General features: G+C 40.6%; 1 protein-coding gene across 2 annotated transcripts; it reads left to right on the top strand.

The window, feature by feature from the left end:
* Nucleotides 1-1,192: 1,192 nt before the first annotated feature.
* On the top strand, nucleotides 1,193-26,776 carry TMEM19 (transmembrane protein 19). Of its 2 annotated transcripts, XR_007890999.1 has the most exons (8): nucleotides 1,447-1,652; nucleotides 5,811-5,924; nucleotides 7,444-7,581; nucleotides 9,629-9,883; nucleotides 10,899-11,108; nucleotides 13,059-13,652; nucleotides 14,933-15,114; nucleotides 25,735-26,776. XR_007890999.1 is itself a non-coding variant. In XM_051633360.1 (7 exons), the coding sequence occupies exons 2-7, from the start codon at nucleotides 1,523-1,525 to the stop codon at nucleotides 13,220-13,222; spliced, it is 1,011 nt and encodes a 336-aa protein (XP_051489320.1). In that variant the 5' UTR covers nucleotides 1,193-1,252; nucleotides 1,502-1,522; the 3' UTR covers nucleotides 13,223-14,831. The 2 variants fall into 2 exon arrangements, 1 of the variants encoding a protein (XP_051489320.1); XM_051633360.1 differs by lacking the exons at nucleotides 14,933-15,114; nucleotides 25,735-26,776 and adding an exon at nucleotides 1,193-1,252 and having other exon boundaries at nucleotides 1,502-1,652; nucleotides 13,059-14,831.
* Nucleotides 26,777-27,689: the final 913 nt, after the last annotated feature.

Below are 27,689 nucleotides of genomic sequence, written 5' to 3'. Positions count from 1 at the left end.
GAGAAACTCTTCTAAATATTGGGCAGTTTATAATCCTAACTTATCAGATTTTTCATTTCAATTATGTATCTGTATGGGAAGAGTAGGGAAAAAAGAAGATAAAAGCCTCTGACGTGTGGAAGCGGGAGCTGTGGAACCCTTCTGTGTTAGCTTCTTTATTTATAACAAAGTGTTTGGGGAGTACTTCTGGCTTGCTCGCAGAAAAGCAACCAGGCAGGTTTGGCCTGTTTTTATCCCAAGTTACTTACAGGAAATGTTTCAAGTCTCCTTCTTATAGTGGTAACAAACTCCACAGGGCTCCAACAAGTTTCAAAGCTCATCCAGACACTCTTAGGCGCCGCTTATTATCAACCCGTTTCCTACGTTCCGTAGCGGTGCCATTCCTCTCCTTTTATTTCTCAAACTTTGTTTTGCAAATTGGATTTACGTTTAACCAGCACTTCATCCTCGGGCACGTCCAGCAGGGCGGGAAACAGGCAGTCGCTGTTATTTGAGCCGCTGCCGCGCAGCAGGGACGGCTCCGGCCCGCCATGAGCCCGGCGGCGGGGCGCTGGCGCTGGCGCTGGCCGAGGCTGGCCCAGGGATGGTCGCTGGCCGCAGAGGAGGCACGCTCGCTGCAGGGGGTTTGCGAAGGGACAGGCCTGGTCTCGCTGAGGGCTATTTCCCCGGAGCCCACCCGGGGCTTGCAAGGGCTCCGGGCGGGGCAGCGCAGCTTGTGCCTGTACCGAGGCCCGCGCCCCAGCCCGGCGCTGCGGCGGGAGGCCCGCGGCGAGAGGCGGATCGGAGGGGTGGGGTGCCCCGCGGAGCGGGGTGTCGGGGCGGAGGGCAGGGCCCCGTCGGCAGGGGAGGCCGGCTGGCTCACTGCAGCTGCAGCAGCAGCAGCGGAGCAGCCGCCTCGTCCTGCGGAGGGGCAGGGGAGGCGGGAGAGCGAGTTGTGGAGACCGGCCGCTGCCCGGAGGGCGGCAGCGTCTGCCAGAGGGACGCGGCTCCATCCCAGGGCCACAGCCGGCAGCAGTTTCCACTGGGGGAGAACTGCGCGGCTACCGGGACGGACGGGACGCGAGAGCGTCGCTGCGGCGGGGAAAACACGTCCCGGGTGTGGCGGCGGCGGGAGCCGGGCCGGGCCGTGCCGAGGGGCCGGGCGTGCCCGCGCTCCCGCCCCAGCGAAGGAGCGGCGGACGGGGGCGGGCGGAGCGTGCGCGGAGCGGCGGCCGGGAGGGATGGTGGCGGCGCTGGCGGGCCGGGGGAGCAGGTCTGTGGCGGCAGCCGGGCGGTGCGAGGAGGAAGACGGGGCGGGGACCTCCTGCCACTGCGGCGTGGCCTCAGCAGCCTCCCCATGAGCGCCTCGGCAGCTCGCCGCGCCCCGGGCTGCCGGGGGCGAGAGGCGGCTGCGGGGTCGGTGCGGGCCGGGCTGGGCCGTGGGTCAGGCCGGGCGGGAGGAGGAGGAGGAGGAGGAGAGAACAGTGTCCCTGATGCGTTGCGCCTTGTGCTTCCCCGCCAGGTGTTCTCCCTCTGGTTTCCTATGTCCTGTTACCAGGAGGATTTCTTCAAAGAGTACTTCAAGATGATGGTGAATATTGTCATCCTGAACTTGATCATTTGCATTTCTCTGGCTTTCTGGGTCGTGTCGATGACTGCAAACACGTACTACGGTGAGTCCAAAGGCCGGGGGCAGGGGAGAGAGGCCGGCAGGGCGCGGTGATGGGCGGGCGCATCCCCCGCCGCACGCCCCGCCGGCCGCTGCGGGCTGGGGGTGCAGAATTGGAGGTGCGGGAGGCTGTGCGTTTGTTGTGTCTAATTGCAAGGACGCTCGTACTTTCTGTGGCCTGTCGTTTCGGTTCCAGGCCCATATTTACAGCAGTGTGAAAAGCGGCAGTAACTGCCTTCAGCATTAGTTCAAGCCTAAAAGGTTGTAGCTGCTTTCCAAGGACAGGTGAAGACCTGCCCTTGAGACCTCAGCCAGTTTCATGCAGGAAGAGCTCCAGTGCCATGGCAGTGCTGCTGAGCGCCTCGGGATGCAGTATGAATACCCTTAGCTGCCTGATGTCAGCCTGGATCCAGAATAAGCTAGAATAAATATCCCACTGGTATAAGCTGTCTTCTGCAGTGGCAGTTGGATGTTTCTGCTCAGTGTTTTTCAGTGCTTTGCATTTTAGGATGGTGTATTAGTACAGCATTAGATCTGTTGTCCAGACACTTCTACTGCGATTTGTAGTGAGATGCCAGGCACTTAATAAGGTATGCAGAAGCAAGCTTCACAACCAGGTTTTGTGTGTGTCATTTAGAGCTAGCCAGGTTGGATTTAAACACACCATTTAATTTGCTTGTGTCGGCTCTCTATAGGTTTTGCTTTTAATTCGGGCATTTGAGTCCTTGCTACCTAACATGATTGAGAATTGGGTGTAGATCGAGAGATACCATGTGAATCAGAATGGGGGCTGATACAAAGGAGGAGACTGCAAACAAATCCTCCTTTTTGTGGAGAATGGAGCAAGAAGGACATACAACTTCTGTCTTTCATTTGCCTGAGACTATCGAAAGGCCTTGGTTTCAGAAGATGAAGTGAGCATATCATAGGAGTGGACTGATGTGGGAGGACTTAAGTAAGTTCAGCCTGTAAAAGGGATTAAATTCACAGGCCTTAACCATAAATATAAAAATACTACAAACACACATTTATTAATGTACAGTTTATAATTCATAATAATGCTTAGGCACTATACAGTGACCAAAATGTTGATAAAACAGAAGTGTTAAAGAATTCAAAATAAGCCAATAAATTTGTTCCATCTTAGTCTTATGCAATTACATTTAGTAGTAGTTTAGTACTAATACTTCCCCCCCAAGGAAATCTTAAAAGGTCAGTTCAGAAATGACCTTTAAAAGATGAAAATTCTGTTTGTTAGCTCAGCAAACCAAAAAGAACCCCTTTGTGTTCTGGTACTGCTCTCACTCAAGTTAGTATCAAGAACCTTCTTGGTTTGTGCTTAGAAACAAAAGACTGCAGCACTGGAGATCCCTTCATACACAGCTGGTGGTGCTTTTCTTTTGAGTTTTTCAGTTAACCCGTGGCTGCAAGATTCCTGTGTGCACCTCCTACAGCACTGGGGCTTTTCAGTACACGGAACTTAAGTTTTCATTTCGTGAATCTTTGTGCTTGCAATGACAAGTGTTTTGCCGTGAAACACATTTGTCCTACTTTGCAGCTGGAAGCCTGTATATTTGCAGAGCTGTAGGTAGTGCTGACACAAAAGTTCTTGTTGAAAACCATCATGGTTAGCTTCCCAGCAAGAGAATGTTGCTGAGCCTGTGTGAAATCTTTCTTCTAGGAGACTGAGACCAAATGAATGCTAGACTTGTGTTGTCTTATGTATAGCAGGTATGATAAATAACTTACTGTGATTTTATTTTTTTTTTTAGCTCAAAACCTACCTTCAGTATCAATTTTACTTTTAAAAGTTCCTGTTTTTTTTTTAAACAAAACCTGTCACTTTAAATCTTACTGAGACCGTCATCAGTTTAAAGTGTGTTTTTGAGAGCTATTCATCAAGTTCAAAAGAATTGAAAGGGCTAATGTTTTAGAAAGTGGTCACACCACTAGTAGACTGACTTTCTTGTCATTTTTCTGGTAGTGAAATTCTGTCAAAGCAAGAAGTGTAGTTCAGGATATAATCAATAGCTTTCTTGTCTCTATGACTGCAAAGACGGAATACTTTTAAACTCAAGGAACAGTTTTTTCTCAGGCTTTTAAGTTTTGCTGTTCTTCTGCAATGAAATTCGTGTCTTCCAATTTAAAGTCAAGATGAGGTGATACATAAAGTTTGTAAGAATCTCACTGCTAAGACAGTAATTTATTGAGTCACTTTTACGGATAAAATAAGTTTTAACTGGATAATAACAAGGCCTTTATTAATGGCTTTTATTTTAGTGAGTTTCCTGCAGTTTTAGAAGGAAAAGAATATGTTTAGGACATTGATGGCAAATTGCTTCTCTAGGAGGTAAGCTGCTGTGGACACTTGTGCTTTATGGAATGGTGTAGAATTATGATCGTTGAGTGGGTATTGTTTTCCTGTTCTACAAGCTTGTTTTAAATTCAGATCATAGTCACTTGACTAAGCAAAGGGAACAAACTGGAAGCTCAGAAAAAAGCTTTTTAGAAGGCAACATAGGTATTTTGATGAGAAAATAACTTGATTTTTTTTTTTTAATTCAATCAGGTATTTTTGTAAAAGTAAACCATTTGTGTTTTGAACACTAGGGTTTTTCTGCTTGGGCATTGTTCAAGTAGTCTGTCTTGGTGGTTTAAGTGTTCAAATGTAAAAATTGTTAGTGAATAATGTCATTAAAAGCAATCCTTGTTAGAAGGTTTGGGTTTTACTAATTTCCAGTTAAATATTTGAAATCATTTTAAGTTGGCTTTATTTTCTGTGTAACAAGGAGGGTAACAGGTGAGCCATGTTTGCATAGATGTTAATAATATTAGACCTGAAATAATTTATTTATCTTCTGTTCCCAAAAAGCAGTATACTTTCCAAATACAGAATCTTTGATTGTATGGAGTTGTTTTCATGTAAAAGCAAGAAATGAATAGACTTAAACCATGCACTGTATTGAAAGTGTTATTTCTGTGAGAAAAGCAATAACCTACAGTCAATATTTGGATAGCCATAACATAGGAAGCTCAGTTTGATTATATTATATTGACCAGTAAACATAATAAAGAGGAAGCTCAGAGCTGCGTTGGCCATGCCTAACTCATGTGTACAGTTCACTTAACAAATACATAAACCTAAAATCCATACTCATGTGAAATCACAAGGCAAGACCGGGGTAGTGTAGCAATTCTGTTGCAGCTACTGTCAGAGAACAAAAATCCGTGGAGAGGATTCCTGCCACTATGTGGGCACATTAACTCATAGAAAAATAAGGGTATCTCCTAGCTTAAATGTGTCTTTTCAGTCTATGCTGAATATACCATGCCACAAAATTATCAGTGATGCTGTGATTAAACTGATGATCTGTTCACAGAACAGCAGAAGGACAGAATCTGTGCATAAAATAAATGTATATATGAACTGCAGGACTTCCTGCTAGTTCTATTAAATTTCATCAGGTATTGCTGTAGCTCAACTAAGCACTTAAGTATATTACAGAATATGTAACTTTTCCAAACTAGAATAAAAAGGATATGATAGTAATATTAAAGCTATGAAAACACAGCCGTTAGCTAGCTGAGATGCATGCCAATGTCTTCTTCCACATAGACATGAATACTTTAGTCTTGTCAGCCAAATCATTGCAATAATTTTTTTATTTAAAGTTGCTTCACAGCCTCTTTGCATGGTTTTTTTAATGGCAATTTGAACTCTAATCTCGTTCATATCTGAAAGTGAATTCTATGCAACTTACTGTGGATGTATGGGTTGTGTTTTTTTCTAAAACCTAAACTTCTCGGTTCTATCTAAATCAGGTTTCAGCTGGACTTAACAATTTGGATGTTAATTTTGGAGTTTATAAATCCCTCTTCGAATGGGAAATATAATAGTATTTATTTGTTGACACATTTGCTATTTCTTTGTAACTAATTTTAGTGAATATATTTTCTTTCTTTCTGTGAAAGCTGAATAGAAAAACTGAGTAGGTAATTTTGGATATTTTGGTCTTCCATTTATATAAATATTTTTCTTCTAAAGAATAAAGAGGTTTAATCTATTAAGATCAGATTTTAAATATATACTTGAAGATAATTTTAAGATGTAAAGGCATTGAAAATGCTTATGAAGATTATCCCATTTTATTTGATTTATCAGGTACCTTACGACCCATTTCTCCGTGGCGCTGGCTTTTTTCAGTCTTTGTTCCACTAATGATTGCTACGCAGGGTCTTAAGAAGAAGAGTCTTGATCACAGTGGTGCAGTGGGAGGTATGTGTTTTTCTAAGACTATTCACCTAAACATGTAATAAGTTAAAGTCCTCTTTATTGTACATAAAATTCTCTTAAGATTTCCCTGCCTAAGTTCTGTTATAAGAAATGTATGCATACATACCTTGAATCTGTTTTTTTCATGCCTGTTTAAATAGTCAAGTTCATTTTTGCTGCTGTTAGTAATTAATTTGCTTAATATTGTCATTACATTTATATAAACCTGTAAGATTTTTTTAAACTTCAGTACATTATGCAGTTAAATCACATGGTTTTGTTCAACATACAGATGGATTCACGTAATAATAATGAAATGGCAGAGCCAGTGGTAAAGAAATACCATAAAACTGAGCCATGTCAACAGCCTAGCTGCCTGATAGAAAACCAGTAAGGATAACACAGTTCTCCTTTCTGTAATATGAGCAGTTTTAGGCGTATTTTTTTGCCTCCCCAAAATAAGAAAAAAGTTAACTCTTACATCACTTCAAGCAAATGGCTGTTTTAGCGAAGGTTTTTCCTCACTGTGTGAGAAAAGCTCCAACATAGTGTACAATGGTGTTCATTGGAATCTGATGCAAGATTTCCATGTGAGGTGATTCACCCTTGTCTTGTAACATTGTTTGAATTGATGGTCAATGGAAAGAAGCAGGACCTCAAATCCTTTCTGTCCATGTCACCCATTTTGCAAGTATTGTTTTGTCAGTGAGTTAATGAGAGCATTTTTTACTTAAAAAAAATAATCTGTTCTGCTATGTTTTGCCTCACAGCAACTCTGCTAGCCAGTTTATATTGGCATTTGCCTTAAGTGTGGCCAGTTTTCTTTCAGTCATGAAGAATTGTAATCTCATGATGGGCAGTGAAAATTAGACCTCCCCTGTTGAGGAAGAGAGAAAAAAGAAGCACATCCAGGAACTCAAATATTTCAGAAAATTACAGAGAGCAAATTATGACCTAAGAATCAGATGCAGAAAAATAAAACTAAGAGCAGAAGGGAGAAGCAGCAGCCCTTAAGGAGCGTTATCCAGGTTATCTTAGAGATCTTGGGAGAGGGATTTGATTCCCAAACTGAATATAAACTTCCTAATGGAAACACAGCCACACCTGTATATATGTTTCTATACAAATAATCATATTCTAGAGGCAGGGTGCTTAAATTTCAACTAGATATCATTTGGCTTTTCTTTTTATTGCTCTGTCCTGTATTTTTGTACAGTACTAGTGATTTGTGAGAAGAGGTGTTGAAAAATCATGTACTTTAGCAGCAGCAATAAAATCTGCAAAATAATAATAAATTTTAAGAGAAAATTGGAAATATATCTGTTTTTTATCAATTGAGATGTCACTGGAATTCCCTTACAGGTAGTGGTCCCTTCAGTAATTCTCTTACTGTATAATTGTATTAGGTTTATCATGAAGATACTCTTAATGTTCAAGAGATTAAAAATACTTAATTGCTTTGCAAAGCAGACATTGTTAAATGAAGGAGTTTGATATACTTTTTTTTTTTTTGTCTTCATAGGATTGGTGGTTGGATTTGTCCTTACAGTTGCAAACTACAGTTTCTTCACTTCTTTGTTTGTATTTTTTGTTACTTCTTCAAAACTTACTAAATGGAAAAAAGATAGGAAGAAGCAAATAGATTCAGAATACAAAGAAGGTAAGGTATAACATTTCAATTCTTTCAGATCCCTTGTGGAGAATAAACACTGCATTTTCCTCTTCCTTTTAAAGGGGCGAATCAGCTGTAACATCCAGAGCAGGGAATGCTGTTGTCTTCCACTCCACCCTTATCTCTATGTACATTAGCAAGCAACTTTGCTTTTGCAGACTAAACTAACAGTAGAGGCAACGTAGGCCCACTGCTGAATGAGGTGGGTGACCTGGTGACAGAGGATACAGAGAAGGCAGAGGTACTGAATGCCTTCTTTGTCTCTGTCTTCACTAGTGGAGACTGTCCTCAGGAGCCCCAGACCCCTGAGGCCCCAGAGGAAGTCAGAATGAAGGAGTTGGCCTTGGTTGATGAAGACTGGGTTAGGGATCAGTTAAGCAATCTGGACATCCATAAATCCATGGGTCCTGATGGGATGCACCCACAGGTGCTGAGGGAGCTGGTGGAGGTCATTGCTAGGCCACTCTCCATCATTGGTAAGTCGTGGGGAACAGCAGAGGTGCCTGAGGACTGGAGGAAAGCAAATATTACTCCAGTCTTCAAAAAGGGCAAGAAGGAGGACCCGGGTAACTATAGACCAGTCAGCCTCACCTCCATCCCTGGGAAGGTGATGGAACAACTTGTTCTTGGCACTATCTCTAGGCATATCAAGGATAAGAAGGTCATTAAGAGCAGTTAACATGGTTTTACCAAGGGGAAGTCATGTTTAATCAACCTGGTAGCTTTTTATGAAGACATAACCAGGTGGATAGATGATGGTAGTGCAGTGGATGTGGTTTATCTTGATTTCAGTGAAGATTTGACGAAGTCTCCCACAGCATCCTTGCACCTAAACTGAGGAAGTGTGGTCTGGATGATTGGGTAGTGAGGAGCTAGCTGAAGGAAAAAAGACAGAGTTGTGGTCAATGGGACAGAGTCTAGTTGGAGGCCTCTATCTAGTGGAGTCCCTCAGGGGTCAGTACTGGGACCATTACTATTCAATATATTTATTCATCAGTGACCTGGATAAGGGAACGGAGTGTGCCCTCAGCAGTTCGCTGATGACACTAATCTGGGAGGAGTGGCTGACACACCAGAAGGCTGTGCTGCCATTCAGCGAGACCCGGACAGGCTGGAGAGTTGGGCAGGGAGAAACTTGATGAAATACAACAAGGGCAAGTGTAGAGTCCTGTATCTGGGGAAGAACAACCCCATGTACCAGTACAGGTTGGGGGCTGACCTGCTGGAGAAAAGTGCAGGGGAAAGCAACCTGGGGGTCCTGGTGGACAGAAGGATGAGCCAGCAATGTGCCCTTGTGGCCAAGAAGGCCAAGGGCATCCTGAGGTGTATTTGAAGGAGTGTGGTTAGTAGGTCGAGAGATGTTCTCCTCCCCCTATATTCTGCCTGGTGAGGCGACATTTGGAATATTGTATCCAGTTCTGGGCCCCTCAGTTCAAGGACAGGGAGCTGTTTGAAAGAGTCCAGAGCAGAGCCACAATGATGATTAAGGGAGCGGAACATCTCCCTTATGAGGAAAGGCTGAGGGAGCTGGGTCTTTAGCTTGGAGGACACTGAGGGGTGACCTCATCAATGTTTATAAATATGTAAAGGGCAAGTGTCAGGAAGACAGAGCCAGGCTCTTCTCAGTGATGTCCAGTGATAGTTCAAGGGGCAACGGGTGCAAGCTGGAGCATAGGAGGTTGCATATAAACATAAGGACAAACTTTTTCGTGGTTAGGTGACAGAGCACTGGAACAGGCTGCCCAGGGAGGCTGTGGAGTCTCCTTTGCTGGAGACATTCAAAACCCACCTGGATGTGTTCCTGAGTGACCTACCCTAGGGGATCCTGCTCTGGCAGAGGGGTTGGACTAGGTGATTTTTCAAGGTGTCTTCAAACCCTAACATTCAGTGATTCTGGTTTTTTATGTAGTTTCTGATTTGAAAGTGTATCCTTTTCAATTTAACTTTATATATATCTATTTTGCATTTGATTCATGCTATTTCCTGTTTAGGTATTTTGCCTGAAAATACTGAAATTTAATTTTTGTCACTTTAGGTGGACAGAGGAATTGGGTGCAAGTTTTCTGTAATGGTGGTGTTCCTACTGAGCTGGCTCTCTTGTATATGATAGAAAATGGACCGGGTGAAATTCCAGTTGACTTTTCAAAGCAATACACAGCCTCATGGATATGCTTATCCCTTTTGGGAGCCCTGGCATGCTCTGCTGGTGATACTTGGGCTTCAGAGATTGGTAGTGTTTGGAGTAAAAGCAAGCCAAGGTTGATAACAACCTGGGAAGAAGTTCCAGTAGGTAAGGTGTGATCAGTTCTTACATGTTCTTAACATTTTGCTGATCTGTTTTGAATCACGTGTCCAACTTGAAAAGTTCCAAAAAAGTCCCAGAAAAAAACAAACATCTGAAATCTGGGATTAGAGGGAATCCATTATCTGAAATGGAATATACTCCATTGTGTTTCTGCTGCTTCTTGTTGATGAGATGCACCAACATAGTATCCAGGGAGCTAAAACCATTCTTAGTTAGCGCTGTCACTTCTCATCTCTGGCACTATAAAAAGTGTTTATATTGCCGATAATATAAAGAATACAAGTTATCAACTGAATTTTTCAGGCCTTAAAATTTGAATCAGTAAAATAATATATATCATTTAATACAGACATTGCAAAAAATTAATTTCTTAACCAAATTCCAATTTCCTTTACTATCTTGCTAAGGATGGGTAAAGTGAACCTTCTGTCTGTCAAACCTTGTCTTTACAGTGAATGGCATTGCCACCCTTAAAGCAGTGTGGTTTTTTTCAGTCTTGCTGGCTTCTTGATCTGAGTTTTAGATCTTGTGGGACAGAATGTAAATGCATGGGCTTTTTTATTTTTTCTTCTTTATAAATGTTCTTCAGATTTTTATTTCAGGAACTGTCAGATGTCTTCCTTTCTATGAATTTTGTTATTTTAAATATACTGGTAAAATAAGTAAGGCATGCTTCTTCTGAAGGAGGCATTGATTTAGGAACATGCACATCTCAAGCTCTGTGTTTTTTTGGAGCAAATCTTCTTCTAACACTGCCCCACACACCTTGTAGCAAACAAATGCCAGGGGACATTGAGAGGTGTGCTGTCTGGTTTTATTTAATTTAATGCTAGTGAATATTTCTAGATAACTGGCCTTAGAGACAGAAAAAGTAATAGTAATAGGCTATAATGATACCGGTTAAGCTTTGCAGCAGCATTTGATTTAATATAAACCATTTGAACAAATATAAGTCTTTAAGAAGAAGTTTGTAAACCAGATTAATTTTTGTTTGGTTTAGGTACTAATGGAGGAATTACTTTAGTGGGCCTGCTTTCAAGTTTACTTGGAGGCATGGCAGTAGGTTTAGCCTATTTCATAACACAACTTATGTGTGTGACTGACCTGGAGATATCTGCTCCACAATGGCCCATCATTGTGTTTGCTGCAGCAGCTGGCTTGCTGGGATCAATAGTTGATTCATATTTGGGAGCTACGATGCAATACAGCGGTAAGAGTCTCTTCTTTTTTTCTTTTTCTTTTTTTTTTTTTTTTAACCCTCTCCTGATGTAACCTCAAAATGGACTTGAATTTCCAGAAGGGTTGAGGACATGACTTTTAAATGGAAAAAAAATACAGAATTAGCAACACAAAGGACAAAGGGAACCAAAGTGATGGACATTATTATGGAAAGAAGAACAAGGGCAATTGATCCCTTTTCCACTTTTTAATTTGCTTACATTAGTTACTGTCTTGTTGATGACTGAAGGAGACCAGAAATCTCCAACATATTACTTTGAAAAAAGCACTTGCTGCCCTCTCCATTTTGAAAGATCTAATGATCATAAAATTTTATAAGATAAAATGTCAGCTTAATTTTATCCATTCACTCAGATTAAGTTGTCACTGCAGAAACTCTCTTTCTAATTCTGAATACTTAGCAGTGGTCTCAGCTTTAAGAATTAAGTAAGAAAAGCTCTAGGAGAATGTGCACAATACTGTGTGTTCTGTTTTTTTCACGTCTTAAGAGAGTACTGTTTCCTATAAGTTAAGCTGTGACTTTAAAAAAAATACATCAGGTGATTTTAAAAAAATGTTTGCTGGTTGATTCTAAATTATTTAAGTATTTATTTATTCATTGTCCTTTGAGAGAATTATTCATTTTGGGACTCTACAGCCCTTAATGATCATTGTCTGAATAAACATTACAGACAACCTTTAGGCTAAACTGAAAACTTATATTTTAAAATTGTTTGAAGACTGGATCTGACACTAGTCTGTTTAATAGCTGGTTTACAGAGAGAACTTGTTCTCACATTTTGTTGTCAATATACGTATTTGTTGGAAATTGGCTTTTGAATGTGCAGATGAGCTGCCTGAGAGATACAAATCCTTTATATCTACCATTACTGTGAGAACTGAAAACCATTGTTGATGCTGTGAATTTGGCTCTCCAGTAGTTTTTATGCTCTATTCCTTGTAGTTCCAGGAAAGTCTAAAATATTAAAATATAATGGAGTGTTTAAACATTTGAGGAATTTTTAGATACAATCTTTCTGTACTAAGGAGGAAACGTTTAAACACTTGGGCAACATTTCATGCTCCTAATGAGGCAGCTGCATTAGAGAATGTGGCAAACCTACCTAATGCATGCCTGCATTTATCTGCATCTATTTCTTCTTCACTTCAGATATCTTTCCATGCTCAGCAACTTATTTTGCTAGCTGCAGCAGGGAAAGTAAGCAAGTTCCACAATTTCTTTTACAAATTCAGAAGCACTGCTGCTGTATCTATACTATAGCAAATACGGGAATGCAGCTGGACAAAGCACAGGATAAGGGTGCGTGTGCAGTAACAGTTGATGAAACAGTGTTACAGTGCTGATAATACTGAGGTAGAGCAAGAAGTGGCTTCAGTACTAGAAAACAAATCCAGCCACTAGTGGTATAAAACTGCTGTGTAAATAGAAATTTTAAATTCGGCCTCTGTATGGAGCTTGTTTTCTGTCAGATCAAGTTAATAACATTATTTCCATAATCTTCCTTTGCAAAAAGTGCATCTTGTTGACAAGGAAATACGTGTTGCTAATAAGTTGTTTCTCTTCTGTTCAAAACAGTATCCTTTGTCTTAGAATGGCTCTTGCAAAAGCTTTTTCCTGCTCTGATTTAGCTTATTACATTCCTTTCTTTGTTATGAAGCTACATGGAGAGACAAGCAGAACTAACAGAAGTGTAACTTTTCAAAAGACTGAACTTGTAATGTGAAGTATTTAATTCATATCCCATTCTTTGAAGCTATCAGATTCAACTAACTGTAATTTAGTTCAGTCTGTTGGTGTCTCTTCTTGTAGAGGTTTAACACCACAGTGGCAAACTACATTTAGGGAGTTGCTTACACTTGGTTACTAAGTTTCTTTTCAGGTTGGTTGGCTTTGTAAAATGAAGTCTTTATCTTTTCCCAGGTTTTGACCAGAATATTGGCATGGTTGTCAACCACCAAACAAAAGACTCTACGCACATATCTGGAAAACCTATATTAGACAACAATGCAGTAAATCTTTTTTCTTCTATAATCATAGCTTTTTTGCTTCCAGGCATGGCATTGTGTTTCTGGCCCAGGCGTTGAAATGGTTTAAGGTTTTGTGCATGTGATTCAGTTATGTTCAGTTGTACTCAAAGACTCCAAAAAGTTCTTTCTGAACTTGCTTGAAGAGAGGGATCTGAAACTTTGAGAAAGCCAAAGGACTTTTCACCTTGCCTTAAGAAAGCTGTAAGCTTCATATGGCAAGTATCTCTCATATCTCTCAGGGCAAGGAAGGGGTTAATGTCAGTCTGCTCTTGCTACTCTTTAAATGGATGTAGATCATTGCCAAGTGAGATGAAGCACTTGATTTATGCTCATGGAGCTGAAGGCATGGCTGAAGGCATGGCGTCTTATGTTCTCTGCAGTCCCCAGCATCTGGAAGGGCAAGAAATGGGAAACCGAGTCTAATCTACATCTGTCGGAGCATCGTGGCTGTTGTCTGAGCCAGACACAAAATATGCTGCAACTTCATGTAGGTGGTGGTGACCTGGGTGAAATGGTTAAATAACAAATTATTATTCCCCGTAATCGATAGTACATAAGGTGTTATGGAAATACTTCTTGGGGGAAGTGAGGAGTTAAGAGAGAAGAAAGCCTTGTTGCCTATTCTGTATCCTGATACTATCTCCACTCCCCTGAGAACAGGGTTGGCAAGTGATATCACTACATTATGTCTGAAGCAAAAGAGTAAATTTAAAATAAAAACTCAGTTTTTTTCCAGTAAGAAGAATAAATTTGACTGCATTTCTTTGACACCTTTATTTCCAAACTAATTATATTTATTAAGATTGTCAATATTGTGATAGTTACTAAATGATCTAAAGATTACAGTTCTGACTTCACATTAATCTCTTTGGAGATAGAACATTTTTTTTCTGTAAGCAGGGAATTGTTTTATAGTGTTTAGCATTCTGACCAAACTGTAGTCTTCAGTTCTTTCTCAGCAGTGGGAGTTTTTCCCATTTTGTTTGGAGTTGCTGTTCAGTGATGGTGGTCTCAGCCAAAGAAGTTACAGAGGTTATCCTCGTAGTAAATGGGAAGTCTCACTTACGAACCATTTAAAAACAGGAATTTGGTTTTTTGGTGCTCAGGCTCCTATATTAGGTCATTACATCTTCCATCATTAGTTTATAGGATTGTGTTTAAACTTCAGAGATCCCGTCATAATAACCTGTCACGGTCAACATTCAGATGGTGGGCCAATACTGTTAACTTACAAAAAGCTTTTTCTTTTTATCTGCAGAAATAGGTGCATATTTTGTATTACATTTTTTGTATTAATTTTTTTTTACTAATGTCTTGTGTATGTTGCCTGTCTTAATTCACTTGAATGGTGTATTATGTCACGTTGTATAGGAATATTCAAAAATTTTAACACCTTCCACATTGAGTTTACTCTTTTGAAATCCTGTCTGTATAAATCTGGAGTTTATCACTGGAACTAGCTCACTGTGTTACCCAATTAGATGAAGTTTCAAACGAGCAAAAGCTTTCTGAGAAGAACAAATCATGTGGCTGTTCCCGTGGAAAGGCACAAAATTATAAAAGGAATATATGCACTTAAACTGTAACAATAAGCACTTGCGATTTTTATGGATTGTTTGGATTTATGCTGCTTCTAAATAAATACTGTGTGATTTGTCTTTTGAAATTGTATTAATCCAGTTGTGTTTCCTAGAAATTAAGAAAGACACAATTTTTGTAAGACACTTTTTCTTTCAATTAAATGCCTTATTTTTCTTTTGTTTCCAGAAACAAAACATGCTTTCAAACACTGAAGTGGACACGGTCAGTGTTTCACTATTTCATTTGGGTCTGTTTTGAAAAACAGCTTGCCCTAGTGAGAAGACATCCCTGATTCTAAATTCATAGCGGCATGGAATGCTTCGATCTTTTATTATACAAATGAATGTGATCTGAAGGAACTCCTGCAGGTAGGGCCTTTAAAGTTGCTTTTGAATTCCTACTTGTAAATCTCCAGTATTTAGAAAGATCTGAGCACTCCTGAACTCTTAAAAAGCACAGCATTAACTCTGGATATATTCTATTGATTGGAGTATAGCTTATGCAAATGTTGATACATTTAACGATTTAGTAACTGTAAAAGTGTTAGCTTGGGTGGGGAGGGAGTAGGGGAAACCGGGAAGAAGTTGCAAAATGTGATAAACTGCCTGTAAATCATTGTGTGTAAGCCAAGGAAACTGATAGATTTGAAAGTGCAAAAAAAGGTCTGCAGTAAGCAAATTCATAGAATCAGAGAACCATAGGAGTTGGAAGGGATGATGAACTCGATGAACTTCACATCGAGTCCAACCCTCCTGCTGCAGCAGGAACATCTAGGGCAGATCACACAGGAACACATCCAGACAGGTCTTGAAAGTGTCCAGAGAAGGAGACTCCACAACCTCTCAGGGCAGCAAATTGATTCTTTAAGAACTCACATATTAGTATTGCTTCAGAGCCATTAGTACTATTAGCATAACTCTGTCACTGATTTTCCTTTCACATTGAAGTGACACCTGTATTTCCACAGCTTCAAGAGGATACACTCAGTATTTTTGTAATTGAAGAGATTAGAATTGTGGAGCATTGGTTGTCTTTCTTGGTTTGATTTTTAGATGTGTTAAAAGTCAAGTAAGACTGTGATTGTGACATAGTTGCATTTGAGAAATCTTCAGCCAGGTCTTGCTTAGGCAAGAGTGATCCTGAGTATTGAAATATACTGATATCAGTCACCAATATTCAGTTATTTTTTATATTTCTGTTTTGTTATTACAACTATATAGATTGTCTTGGGTCTGTCCATGCTGCTGTTGAGTGGTACACCATTGTAGATGTAAACCATAGTTCTCTGGGACTGAAACATACTGAAGTACTGTGGGCACTTAAGAGAACCCAATTTATGCCCTGGATAAATGTAGTGATACATTGATACTTGCATTGAAATCTGTTAGGACTGGGCATCTCAGATTTGTTTTCCTTCTGTTTCCCCCAACAGTGCTTTTGTCCCCATTCAGCTTTAAATTTCATTATGGAACATCTTAAGTTGCACTAAGTCCCTCTTCTTCAAGCAGTTAACCTGTTTTACAGAAAGTTTATTGACTTTAAAGCTTTGTAGGTACATTAGAAGCTCTGCTTCTGCCAGTTGCCATAAGTGGGTAGTAACTCTCAATTTAAATGCTACTTCTGTTGGGGTGTGGGGTGCAGCTCTCACAATTATGGGCTTGTTTTAATGTATAAATAAGAGGAGGTACATGGATTCACTCAGACTGTGTGGATTACCACAGTGCTCCCAAGCCTGCAGCCACCTTCAGTAAATATATTAATGCAAGTCCCAAGTGAAGGTGAAATAAGGGAATGTGGAAATAAAGCTGTTGGGCAAATGTTGGTTTGTACTTGGGAGCACCTAAGTCTGTAGAATTTGAGACCAAGTGAAGAAATTCTAGCAAGACAGCATTTATTCAGTAGCTTGTCTACAACTTTCAGGAAAAAAATGGGCCCATTTTAGTATTTTACCACTACAACCATAAGCTTGAATCACGGAACAGCCCAAGTTGGAAGGGACCTCAAAAAATGATGTGGTCCAACATTCTGTGGGAGGGGAAGCCTAGATAGAATTATTGAGCACCCTGTTCAACTGCAATTTGAAAACCTCCAGTGATGGGAACTCTACCACATCCCTAAATGTCAGAGTTTTCCTTGAAATTTAGTAAGGCAGATGCATAGGAAAGCAGAAGACCATGGTTATGTGAGTTCAGGCTGGGAAACCTGCCATATGGCTGCCTGATAATCTGTAGTAATGTCATACACGTTATCAGTTTGAAAATAACTTTAGAATAAACATAACCTGCTGTAGTAGAACTTTTAACAGGATTGTTTGCTCTGCCATCTTAAAGTGATGGTTCCTAATCCAAGTAGTTGATGAAGAGAAAAAGATTGGGTTTAGCTGAAATGTGGAAGAACCAGTCTGACCTGTGTCAAGGGAAGGGGTATTTGGAAGCAGAATACCACCAAACAACTGTCAGTTTGGTGGCAGCTGCCTGGTTGGACTTGCAGAGCCATCTCTGAAGCCCTGTGTAACTTGTTTGCACTTCTCTTGCCTGCTGGCTGCTTTTGGTGGCTGCTTTATGGCTTTGTTCAAACAAGTATAAAGCAGAATTAAACACTGCCATGAGATCATTGTTCAGATTGGACTTGGAGGTTCAAACCCACACTGCTAGCAAGGATGACAGCCGTTTAAAAAAATACGAATGCATTCTGCAGTTGGAGGAAATGTCAGTAGAGAGCAAGAAAGCGATAAGGAAAATCTCCTGGTATTTAGAGTATATTTGTTAGTATCTTCTCATTACTTAAGCAACTAGTTTTGTAAAAACTTTGCAAATGCAGCTCTAGCTGCAAAGATAAAAAGGTAGAAGGACATTATGAAAATTCATATTGTCCCCAAGAAGTGACATCGAGCACATAATGCAGAAGTAAAAACCTGTGCACAAGCTTCTGGTAAAGGCTGAGCTCTGCACCCCACCTCCTGGTTCTGTAAACTGGGCAGAATATGCCAATCTTAATTCTCTCTTTCAGTTAACCCAGTTACAGGCTTCATAAAAGCCCTTGGGTTCCCAACATATTTGCTTGGATAAATACAATCAGCTTCTACACTTACAGCCCATCAGAGCTGTACATTTATTAAAAAAAGCATTAAAAATCCCAATAAAACAGTGGAGATCACTGCTTCTTATCAATATTGGGCTGGTATCAATCATGGGGCAATGGTCATTACAGTGCTCTGTCGTTTCTTGCTGAAAGACTCTTGCTGCAGTTATTTCTGCAGAGTTCAACCCAGTACTAGAAAAGCAATTACCTCTGTCATCCCGATTTTTTGTTAGCATTACGCATTATCCTTATATATTATTATTCCATTTGATGACTTCCTAAGTCCTGAAATCATTCCACCATTGAAAGCTGCTGCAACCAACTGCTCTCCCAAAACAACTAGTTACAATCTGCCTTCGAACTGTCAGGTGCTTCTGGTTGTGGTGTTTTATGTGGAGTTTTATGCCAAGAGATACCTTTGGATTTTAAGGCAATACTAAACAAATCAGCTGTGTCAGACCATACCAGGACACAACAGAGACAAATCCACTCTGGGATTATTTTATGCAAGAGCACCTAGAATAGGCTACTTCTATTTTTTTCCAAGACAGGGAAGCTGAAAAGCAGAAAAGTAAATCAGCTTTGCCAAACCACTTGCACTTATATTGTCCTGTCTTTGGTCAGAAGTGGTCTGCTTAGTAATTTTTGTAGAGGCTTCTTGTATCAATGCGAGCATTTTTTTCTCTACTATGTCTGACCAGGCCTAATATGAAGTGTCACAGATTGATCAAAGCTTTCAGCACAATTACTTTCCTGTGCCTTGTTTTCAGCACAGAGTTTGTACAAATCTTGGCACAGCTGATAACGCTGTTGTTGTTTTGCCAAGGTCGGTGGCATCAAGAACTCCAGCACAGCTCTATTTCATCAGTGTTTGACCCTGCTAAGTGGATAGTAGCGAGATACTAGCCAGCAAAATGTTCATGCACACAATTTTAAGCACAAGAGTAGCCCCACTGAAGTGTTAGTAGTCGAGGGGTGTGCTAATGTTAGGCAGACTCTGAACAGCCTTGTTGAACCGCAATCAGGATGCTCCTCTGCATCACCTCTAGCACATGGGCCCTGCTCAGGTGAGTGAAGTTCACTGAGTGCATGCACAGTTGCAGGACTGAGTAAATTGGTTTTATGGCTGATGAATCTTCAAAAGTAAAGTGACTAAATAAAAATTATTGTATTATTACTGCCATCAGTTCAGACTCTCCCTACCCTGGCACTTATTTTCAGCCACAGAAAAAGCATTTCAGTAGTCTGCAGAGTAGGTTTTAAAGAAATTTATGTGGATGGGCTGTTTAAAGTTGCTGCACCCAGAGACTGGGTGTAGTAAAACTCCTTTAAATTACATAGTATAATGCAATCCAGGTTGAAAACAAACTAAAAGTTTTCCAGGTTAAATGGGCATTTAGAGAGCAGCTACAATTACTCAGCTAGAAACCTGAAGCCACAATTGAATTATTTGCCTAAAAGGTAAGCTCTACTTCATATGAGAATTAATCAGGGAAGATGTCATAATGAAGTTAGAGAGAAGGTGAAACTAGTTGGTGGCAAGAATATGTTTTCTCTTGATGGTCTGTGAACTTTGTGAACTGACCACTTGCATGAGCCTAGAAATGTATCTGAAGAAGCAGTGACTCAAAATGGTGTGCCTAATTTATGAGTGAAAATATTCTCATCAATATTCGTGGCACCTATTGATCCATAACATAGCCATTTAACCACACACTAATCACATGGCAGACAAGTGACATGAATATGCAATTATACAGTTTTATAAAATGTCTCATCAACTAATTAAGCAATGAAGGTGATGAATATTTCAGTTTTATATCCCACTGGCATCCCAGACACCAGAAAGTGCCTCTCAAGCTGTGCTACTCTAGCAAGCAGTCTGTTATGTCTACAGCGCTGCTTCCTGAGGCACAGGGACTTGCCCCTGAGGGGTGGCTTAACTGCACTCACCCACTTTCCCTGACACTGCATGGAATCACATCAGCAGGCTGTGTAACAAAGTAAATGGAGTGATACGCAGCAATCTAGGACTTATTCTTAATATTTGACAAATCTTTGGGGTTTTGTTCAGCTTGGTTTTTTATACAGCTATGCAAATTGTACTGTCCTGCTACCTCATCCTCTGTTTTGCATGGAAAAAAGCAAAATACCTCTAAAATAACAGAGCAGTCAGCTGGTGCCTGCCGAGAGAAGCACAGTTTACTATCAAAGGAAGCATTTTTTTGCTTTGAGATTGCCATTACATACACATAGTTTCTTTATCTGCTAACATTAATACCTTTAAAATTCAGTTGGACACAGAAATACCTAAGCAGCCTAAAGTGTTCAGACTCAAAACAACTTTCATGCCTTTGGTGGTGAGCAGATGTTATTTCCTGGCAAAAATACAGAATTACTGAACACAGTAGAATTTCCAAAGTGGTTTGCCTCAGCAGAGCTCTACTATGATACTAATGTTGCAGTAACACCAGTGAAAGAATTTAAGCCCTATTTCCATTATTGCTACAGGACTGTGTGTCCTGAGGGACATGACATTTAATTCTGCTTTCTGAGAAGACTGTTTGTATGAACTACAGCAGCTTCTGAGGTAGGACTGGGACAGCAGGTCTGGGTTGACTTCTACCAGGATGAACTGGCAACACCACGGGAAGTCTCCCTCTGACCTGTGATTGATTTGCTTCCATTAATTATTTTAACTCTTCTGATTATTGCAAATAGGTCTTTGACATTTGAGCTTTGTGGGCCAGGTTCCTTAGTCAGTGGCCTGGAAGTCCAGTGAGAAACAGCAGGAGATGGGGTGAAAGACAGGACTGGGGACCAGGCTACAACATCAGTCTACAGACTGTCAGACAGGATTGGAAAGCCTCAAGTCCATATAGCAAAACCAGCTGGTAAGTGAGGACAGAGGAAAACAGAGCAAGGGGTGGGCACACCTATGACATAGCTTAAACAAAGTCTGGATGCTCAGACTGGAGCTGTACTCCTGGGCCATGGGCAGAGGGTGTTGGTGGGGATCCTGGACAAGGCTGGTCAAGGCCCTTACAAAGGTATTTTCACACATGCAGAGCCCTGATAATCCTGCTCTTCTAGAGGGCAGTTCAGATCAGAAGATTATTTTAGGTGTTGTGAATTGTCGTCTTCTGTGCTGAACTACCAGTGAAGCCTACAGCCTCCTCTGGAGTACAAAGCAGCAGCAACTTCGTGTTGCTTTCACCCATGGGCAGATGGAGGATTTTGACCAGAAACACAGCACTGTTGTTGTTACAACATGGTTCTCAAAAACGTAATCCTAATCTCATCATGTAACCTGAAACCCATCAAGGCAACTCATGTTAAGCATCTCCTCACTTAGCACAGGAGGTTTCTTGTTTCCTGCAGAGCTCTGCTGGGTTTAACCCCCCTTTCCCCAATCCCTCATACTGCCCTACAGCATCAGCTTCAGGCTTGCAGACAGGAGTTGTACTTAAGCATTTTTCTAGAGAGAAAATGAGATCAATATTTCTATCAGTACAGCTCTCCACTTCTAAAAACAAGAGGTTTTGCATTTTAAAAGAAAAAAATGGTCAAAGCAGTAAGATGAGGATTGGTACTTACAGGATGTGTTCTTCTGACAGCAAGATGCAATTGCCCTTAATAAACTTTAACTGTTGTTTTCATGTGACTCTCTTGAAATTGGGTTACTTAGTATAATTAGAAGAAGAGCTGGTTTTAAATTAGAACTTTCTAAGGGAAGAAATGATGAGGGAAAAGGACAGCTGATTATATCTCCTTTGTTCAGTCAGTTGAAATGGAAGCCTTTCTTAAGAATTTATATGATAATCCTGGTGCCTAGTCACTTGCTCTTTATGCAATATCTTAAAATGCAGGGCTGAACAGGAAGTGATAATTCAGCATCTTAATTGGTTATGCTCGTTGCCAGTATATGTACTGCAAAGCACTTTAAGGAACACTTTGCAAAGGAGTTAATATAGCAGATTAATGTATTTTAAGAGTGCAGCAATACATTTTATATCAATGGTAAGGATTTAATGATAGTATGAAAAATAGTTTACTTGTGTTTTCTTTGTTTTGAAGGCTGTTTTAGAATGAACTGCTTCAATTAAAAACACACAATGTAGTCCTAGGATTGTTCCACTTATTCCCATTGAAGTATATGTTTGGAATGAAAGTTTTTCTTCAACTTTTAGACGTCTTAGATGAACACTATATTTTAGTGATATGTGATTTTCATTTGGGCTGTTAATAAATAATTATGTCTTTATTTCAGCAGTAACTATTATGACTAAAATATTGGAAAAAAAAATGTATTTTTAAGTTGTTACTAAGTTTCACAGCTGGCACGGATGGCCAATATCCTGTGAACTGGGCCTGGTGGGTGCCTGAAGTACAATCCTTATCTGAATCTGCATTTTTCTGGCTTTTTATCCTGCTAGTAGACCTTTCCTTGTGCCAGTTTATGCTACAGCATCGATGTGCTGACCAAAGCAAGTGCTTTCTAGCTCTCTACCCTATTTTTAAACTATGTGCCATATTCCAGTATCAGTTTTATCAACGCTACATCTCTTCATTACTTCCCTAGATCATAAGGAAGTTTCACCCTAACCTCAGCCCTGTTGCTGCACTAATATATGGAGATAGTTGTTAGGTTTTGGTATTGGGTAAGTGTTACCACTTTTCAGGAGAGAGTTTTTCATACAGTTCTTGCCGGCTGCCTTATCACTGTTTATCACACTGACAGTGCCACATCACTTCAGGTTTGATCAACACTGATTTTGCATTTACTTTCCAGGCCATTTAGGGGCCTAGGAGCCCCAAAAGCACCATCATGTTTTCAAAGATACTTGTCTCACTGACAGCAACTTTGAACCACTCATCCAGTTCTTGACACTCTGAATACGCAGTTTATTCATTATACTGTAATTTTTTTCTTGTCCTTAACATGTGGTGCTAAGTCAAGCACTTTAAAGAATTAGTACAGCTATGACATTATCTTCTAACACTCAAGCCTGTAATCTCACCTTAGGCTCATCTCAGGCCTATTTTTCCATTAGACTTGTTGACAGGCACACAAAATGTTTGAATGCTTCATTTAATTGTTAGCTGTTCTGCTTCATTACTTTTCTTCTTGTCATTATCTGCTCCTCCCCACAACTGAAGGTATGAATGCCACAGTGAGGACAGGTGAGTCAAGGTCCATGCATTTATAGAAGGCTGTACAAGCCTATGTGCAACAGACAATTATCATTACTTAAGAGTCGGTCTGTGAACTGGCTGGTTGTTGTTATATGGATTATGATTTGGTTCAAGATGCATAGTTGATTAAGTAAGCTTTCCATGATCCAAAGCAGACTGGTTTTGCTCAAAGAAGCTCATTCCTTTCCTCGCCCATCCAATTTTCACTACTCAACCACAGTTTGATAGCACTGAAACAGGTGGGCGTGGAGAAGTCCCTGAAGAACCCTAGTAGCACTCATGCTTCCTTTCCTTGTCTGAGTTTACACTGTAGGACTTGTTGAAGAATTTACTGGCTCATCAGCCAGTAAGTACAAAACCTTTATTTTACTATTACTGCTGCCACTGACCTGCAGTCAGCATACTGCACGATCTCAGCAGGGATCAGCTTGCACATCACTCTCAGAGCAAAGTCTGAGGGAACCTATGGTGCCACTGGCTTCCCCATCTCCTGCTGCACCACGCAGCAGCAAGTTACTCTGATAGAAAGTTTCATCCTTTAGACATCCCCTGAAGTAAATACAGACCTGCCAATAGCTGCACTGGCCTTTTGTATTTAAAAACAGTATGATTGTCTAAACAAGGCTTGCCAGACATTGATACTGGTCTGGGCAGTTTGTGATTGCATGGGTTCCATTTTCACTTTTTAAATTTTGACATGATCTTACCAGGACTGCCTTCCTCTGGAATTTCCCCAGTCTGCCAGCATGTGTTTAAAATGAGCACTTCTGCTTCTTGATTTTTTTTTCATTCTTAACACTGTTACAGCACAGATCTAGAAAATGGATCTTGGGGAAGTGTTGGCTTTTGTAACAATGACATTTTAAAACCTGTTAACTTTATAAGCAGTGGCTTTACCCTCTACCATTTGGCTGCCCTCATATTCTGTCTGTCATTACCTTAAATAACTACTAGTTGCTTTCTACTTCCCCTGGCTTCTCTCTCTCTCTCTCCCTCTTTTTTTTTTTTTTTTTTTTAATTTTATTTAATATCTGTTCTGCTCATCCAGGTCGGGAATTTAAGTGAAAGTTACTTCTTCATCTTTCTTTTGTAAAATAGGGAATTAGGGTTTTTCTAGCTTTGCAAGCTCTTCTTAGAGGAGTTCCGATCATGATTCCCACTTTTCTTTGTAGGCAAAAGTTTTCTTCTTTAAATCAGGTGGTTAGCTAGTACTAATTGATAATGTTCTTCTGCCCGTATTTATGGCCCTGATGCCTAGGAAACCATCTTCAATAACATGTTTTTTTTAAGCATTAAGCCCAAAGCAGAATTGCCTCATGCTCTGTGCTCTACTGTTTTAGAAATGAAAGATGAGGCACTCCTGAAATTCAGCTGATAGCTCATAGCTGGAACTGAACTTTAAAATAATTATCACCTTTTTCTTTATGAGAAAAAAATAACAGTTGTCCCTTGCTGCCATAGTTTCTTACCTAGAATCAGATTCTATGTTTCGCTATGTTTCTACAAACTAGAAAATACGCACATGCTGTGCAAAGCCTCCAAGCACATTATTGAACCTGTCAAGTACATCCCCATGGGTACATGGAGGTTCTCAGCAGTGAGTGAGCAGGTAAAACATGTTCAGAAAAGTTCCTGTGGCTCAGCGTTCTATCTGAATTATGCATTCTTTTCTCTTCAGGTACATATGATTTGCTCTTGGTCTTTATTCTTCATCTTCAGAACCTGAATAGTCATCTTTCTTTTTGGAGCAGACTGCAACTTTTTAGTACACTGATGTTTCTTACCAGGTGCCTACTGCATTACCATGATTTGAGCAACCCCAATTATTGATCCCACCATAGATGAATATACTTTGTCTTTATTGGCACCTATACATAGCCATTTGATCTCATAAAACTTTACATTATTTGGTTGAGACTTTGTACTGTATTTCTTTTCCAAGTAAATCTGACAAAATCAGAGTGTTTTACTGCAACTAAGATAAACTACCCTCAGAAATTTTCTCCAAGAGAAAAAATACAAAACTGACATTACCTGCAAAACAACTGCTGCCTTTATAACTTACAGGAAATTCATAATTATCCCAGAAATCAGTTGCATGTTGTTAATGGCATGGGAGGTGTTCATGCTATTGCAGGTTTGACAGAGCAGTGTATCTCCTCTGTACAGGTACTACATGCAGTTAAGTTTACACTGGAATGAAGATATCTATCATTTTTATTAGTAGATCTAATAATGCAAGCTGAAAGAAGTACATAATTTTCACTTTCAGAGGTGATACCACCTGTGAAGTAAAAGGCTTATAAAAGAATTATAAAAGGTAATAGCAATTGATACCACTGTACAGTTTGTCTTGGTATAGTAACATCCATGGTATTGTAGATTCTTTGTGAGACAGAAAACATGTCTCAAAATATGTTTTTCATGCAGATGTCATCAGCAACATAGTTAAAACGGAAGGTCTGTAAAAGTACTTCTAGGAAGCTGTGTAAAAACGGGAAGCACACCATTACAGGGAAAAGAGACATTCTCTTCTCAAATATGCTGAAATAAAATAAACACTTCCCAAATTAAGTTAACTCTATTTAAATAAAATAACTTGATAACTATCACAGGTAGTTAAACCTGCAGATTTTAATGAGTCATGTTTATCAGATTACAGTGAAATATGACACTTCAGGTAGATCCGACAATTTTCTGTTCACTTGCAGATCAGCCTTTTGGTTTAATTTGATACGGGTGGCTGAAGTTCTGGAAGGTACAGGACTTTGATGTAAGAAAATCAGTAATCACATGTTCCAGACGAGAAACAGGAAAATAGAAACGACAGAATACAGCAGTTACTCGCAGGAGCCTACTGTCAGTGGGAAGATGCATCTTCTAACTCTACTATGGCAGAGAATTCCTGGAGAAATGCAGTCTGCCAGAATTGAGCTTCAGTTGGTGTCTTACACTTGTGTCCTCTGTTAGAAAAACAATGCTCATAGTTACGCTGTCAGGCACAGCACATGGACTTCATACAGGGTCTCTCTCCTCTAGCCCTTTTCAGAGCTTCAGCTCTGTTTCTCACTGGAAGATAGCCTGTATTTCCATCACAGTGTTCAGGATAATAATACACTTCAACTTAAGATTGATGAAAAATTGCTTATGCAGAAAGTTCTCATTTAACCAGTAAGATGTAACTGATATACAAATCATTTCCATTCAAAGGAGAACTGAAAAGTACAAATCAGGCCTGCTCTTCAGGATAACCCTGTGCATTTATAAAGAATGTACATAGAGCCTGCTGAAAACAGCAAAAAGCTAGAAGAATAGGAAGGTTTTTTGCTAAATTTTCAAGACAGCCTTCACATGGCCCTGTGTCTCAGCAGATGCCTTTGCCACCAAATACCCAGGAAAGCCTCAACCTGCTGGGCCCTACAAGCAGCTTGTGCTCATGAGCATTGATTTCCATTGTCTCTGGCAACCTTAATGTGAACTTCCTTCTATTCAGCCTGAAAGAAGAATAACTAACATGCCAGTCAGTTTTACTGCCTCTACACAGAGGCGTGATTCATAGGAGCCAGCATCACTTTCCAGCAAGAGAGTATTTTCATAGTAACTTGCTGAAACCACTTATGTGCTAATAAAAGTGGGAATTTATTTAAAGAAAAGATACTGCTGGAGACTGTGTCTACGTTGATGTTTTATCTTGTGTTTACTTTATTTACAACTGGAGAAAATAAACCAAGTCCATGTTGTAGGTGAATGTAATGCTGTTCAGTAATGAGACTTCTTGCTTCAGGAAATGTGATCTTTGTTCTCCTGGATGCATTTGTCTATTCTTTCTCACCCAACAGAGTATTAATACTATCTGACAGAGAAAAAGGAAATTGCACTGTGATGTACTTCCGTAAGCATGATTTTTCTTACCACTAAATGATCACTAGAGGGAAGGTAGTTTGGATTGGTTTGTGAGGATTGCTGTCAGTTAAGAAACGATAGACAGTTCTAGAAAGCAGCTACCTGATTCTTGAGTATGTGAAACACTACCAGAGGCAGACCCCTATGGTCACAGAACATTTTCCTCCCGCCTTTTTCATCACTTGCTCCCACATCTCTGTTTTAAAGCATTTTATTATGGACTTTTTTTGCAAAAGTCGTGGGTTTTTTTGCAAACATGTAGATATTCACACAACTCAGTTCACATGGGCAGGGGCCACTGAAGCTGGAACAAAACCTGTGTTGTTGATCATGTTAAGTAGAGGCTTTGGCTGGCTGGTCAATAGTGGAGATGCTTCGTAAATACATTTGCTGCATTTGAAAGGAAATTCAGATGCGTGTATAAATCTCGGACGTGTTTCTAGCTCTACCGACGGTTCACTTCTAGATATGGTAAAGCTGTTTCTCAGCCGGGGCCTGGCACGGCGCCCCGCGGCGGCCGCGCCCCTCCCGCCGTGTCCAGGGGACGGGCCGGTATTTTTAGGAGCGGCGGGAGGACAGACCCGAGAAGGAGCCGCCCGAGACGTCGCTCCGGCTTCCCTTTACGGGCACTGGGAAAAGCCAGCCGAGCCAGGAGGCGGTTCACCCGCCGCTCGGCCCCCGAACCTTGCCGGGCACATGAACCTGCTCGCGCCTCTGCTCCTGCGTCCGTGCCAGGGCTCACGCGAGAGCCGAGCCGAGCTCA

The sequence above is a fragment of the Apus apus genome, chromosome 1 (genome assembly GCF_020740795.1).
Source record: "Apus apus isolate bApuApu2 chromosome 1, bApuApu2.pri.cur, whole genome shotgun sequence".
NCBI lineage: Eukaryota > Metazoa > Chordata > Aves > Apodiformes > Apodidae > Apus > Apus apus.
The sequence above is the reverse complement of the archived record's forward strand: the minus strand, read 5'-3'. Positions and strand labels throughout refer to the sequence as shown.

What these genes read in the sequence shown, in the direction of transcription:
- TMEM19 (XM_051633360.1), top strand. Translation starts at nt 1,523, where the DNA reads ATGTCCTGTTACCAGGAGGATTTCTTCAAAGAGTACTTCAAGATGATG. An exon ending in GACTGCAAACACGTACTACG is followed by an intron (nt 1,653 to 5,810) that starts GTGAGTCCAAAG and finishes TTGATTTATCAG; the next exon opens with GTACCTTACGACCCATTTCT. An exon ending in AGCTACGATGCAATACAGCG is followed by an intron (nt 11,109 to 13,058) that starts GTAAGAGTCTCT and finishes ATCTTTTCCCAG; the next exon opens with GTTTTGACCAGAATATTGGC.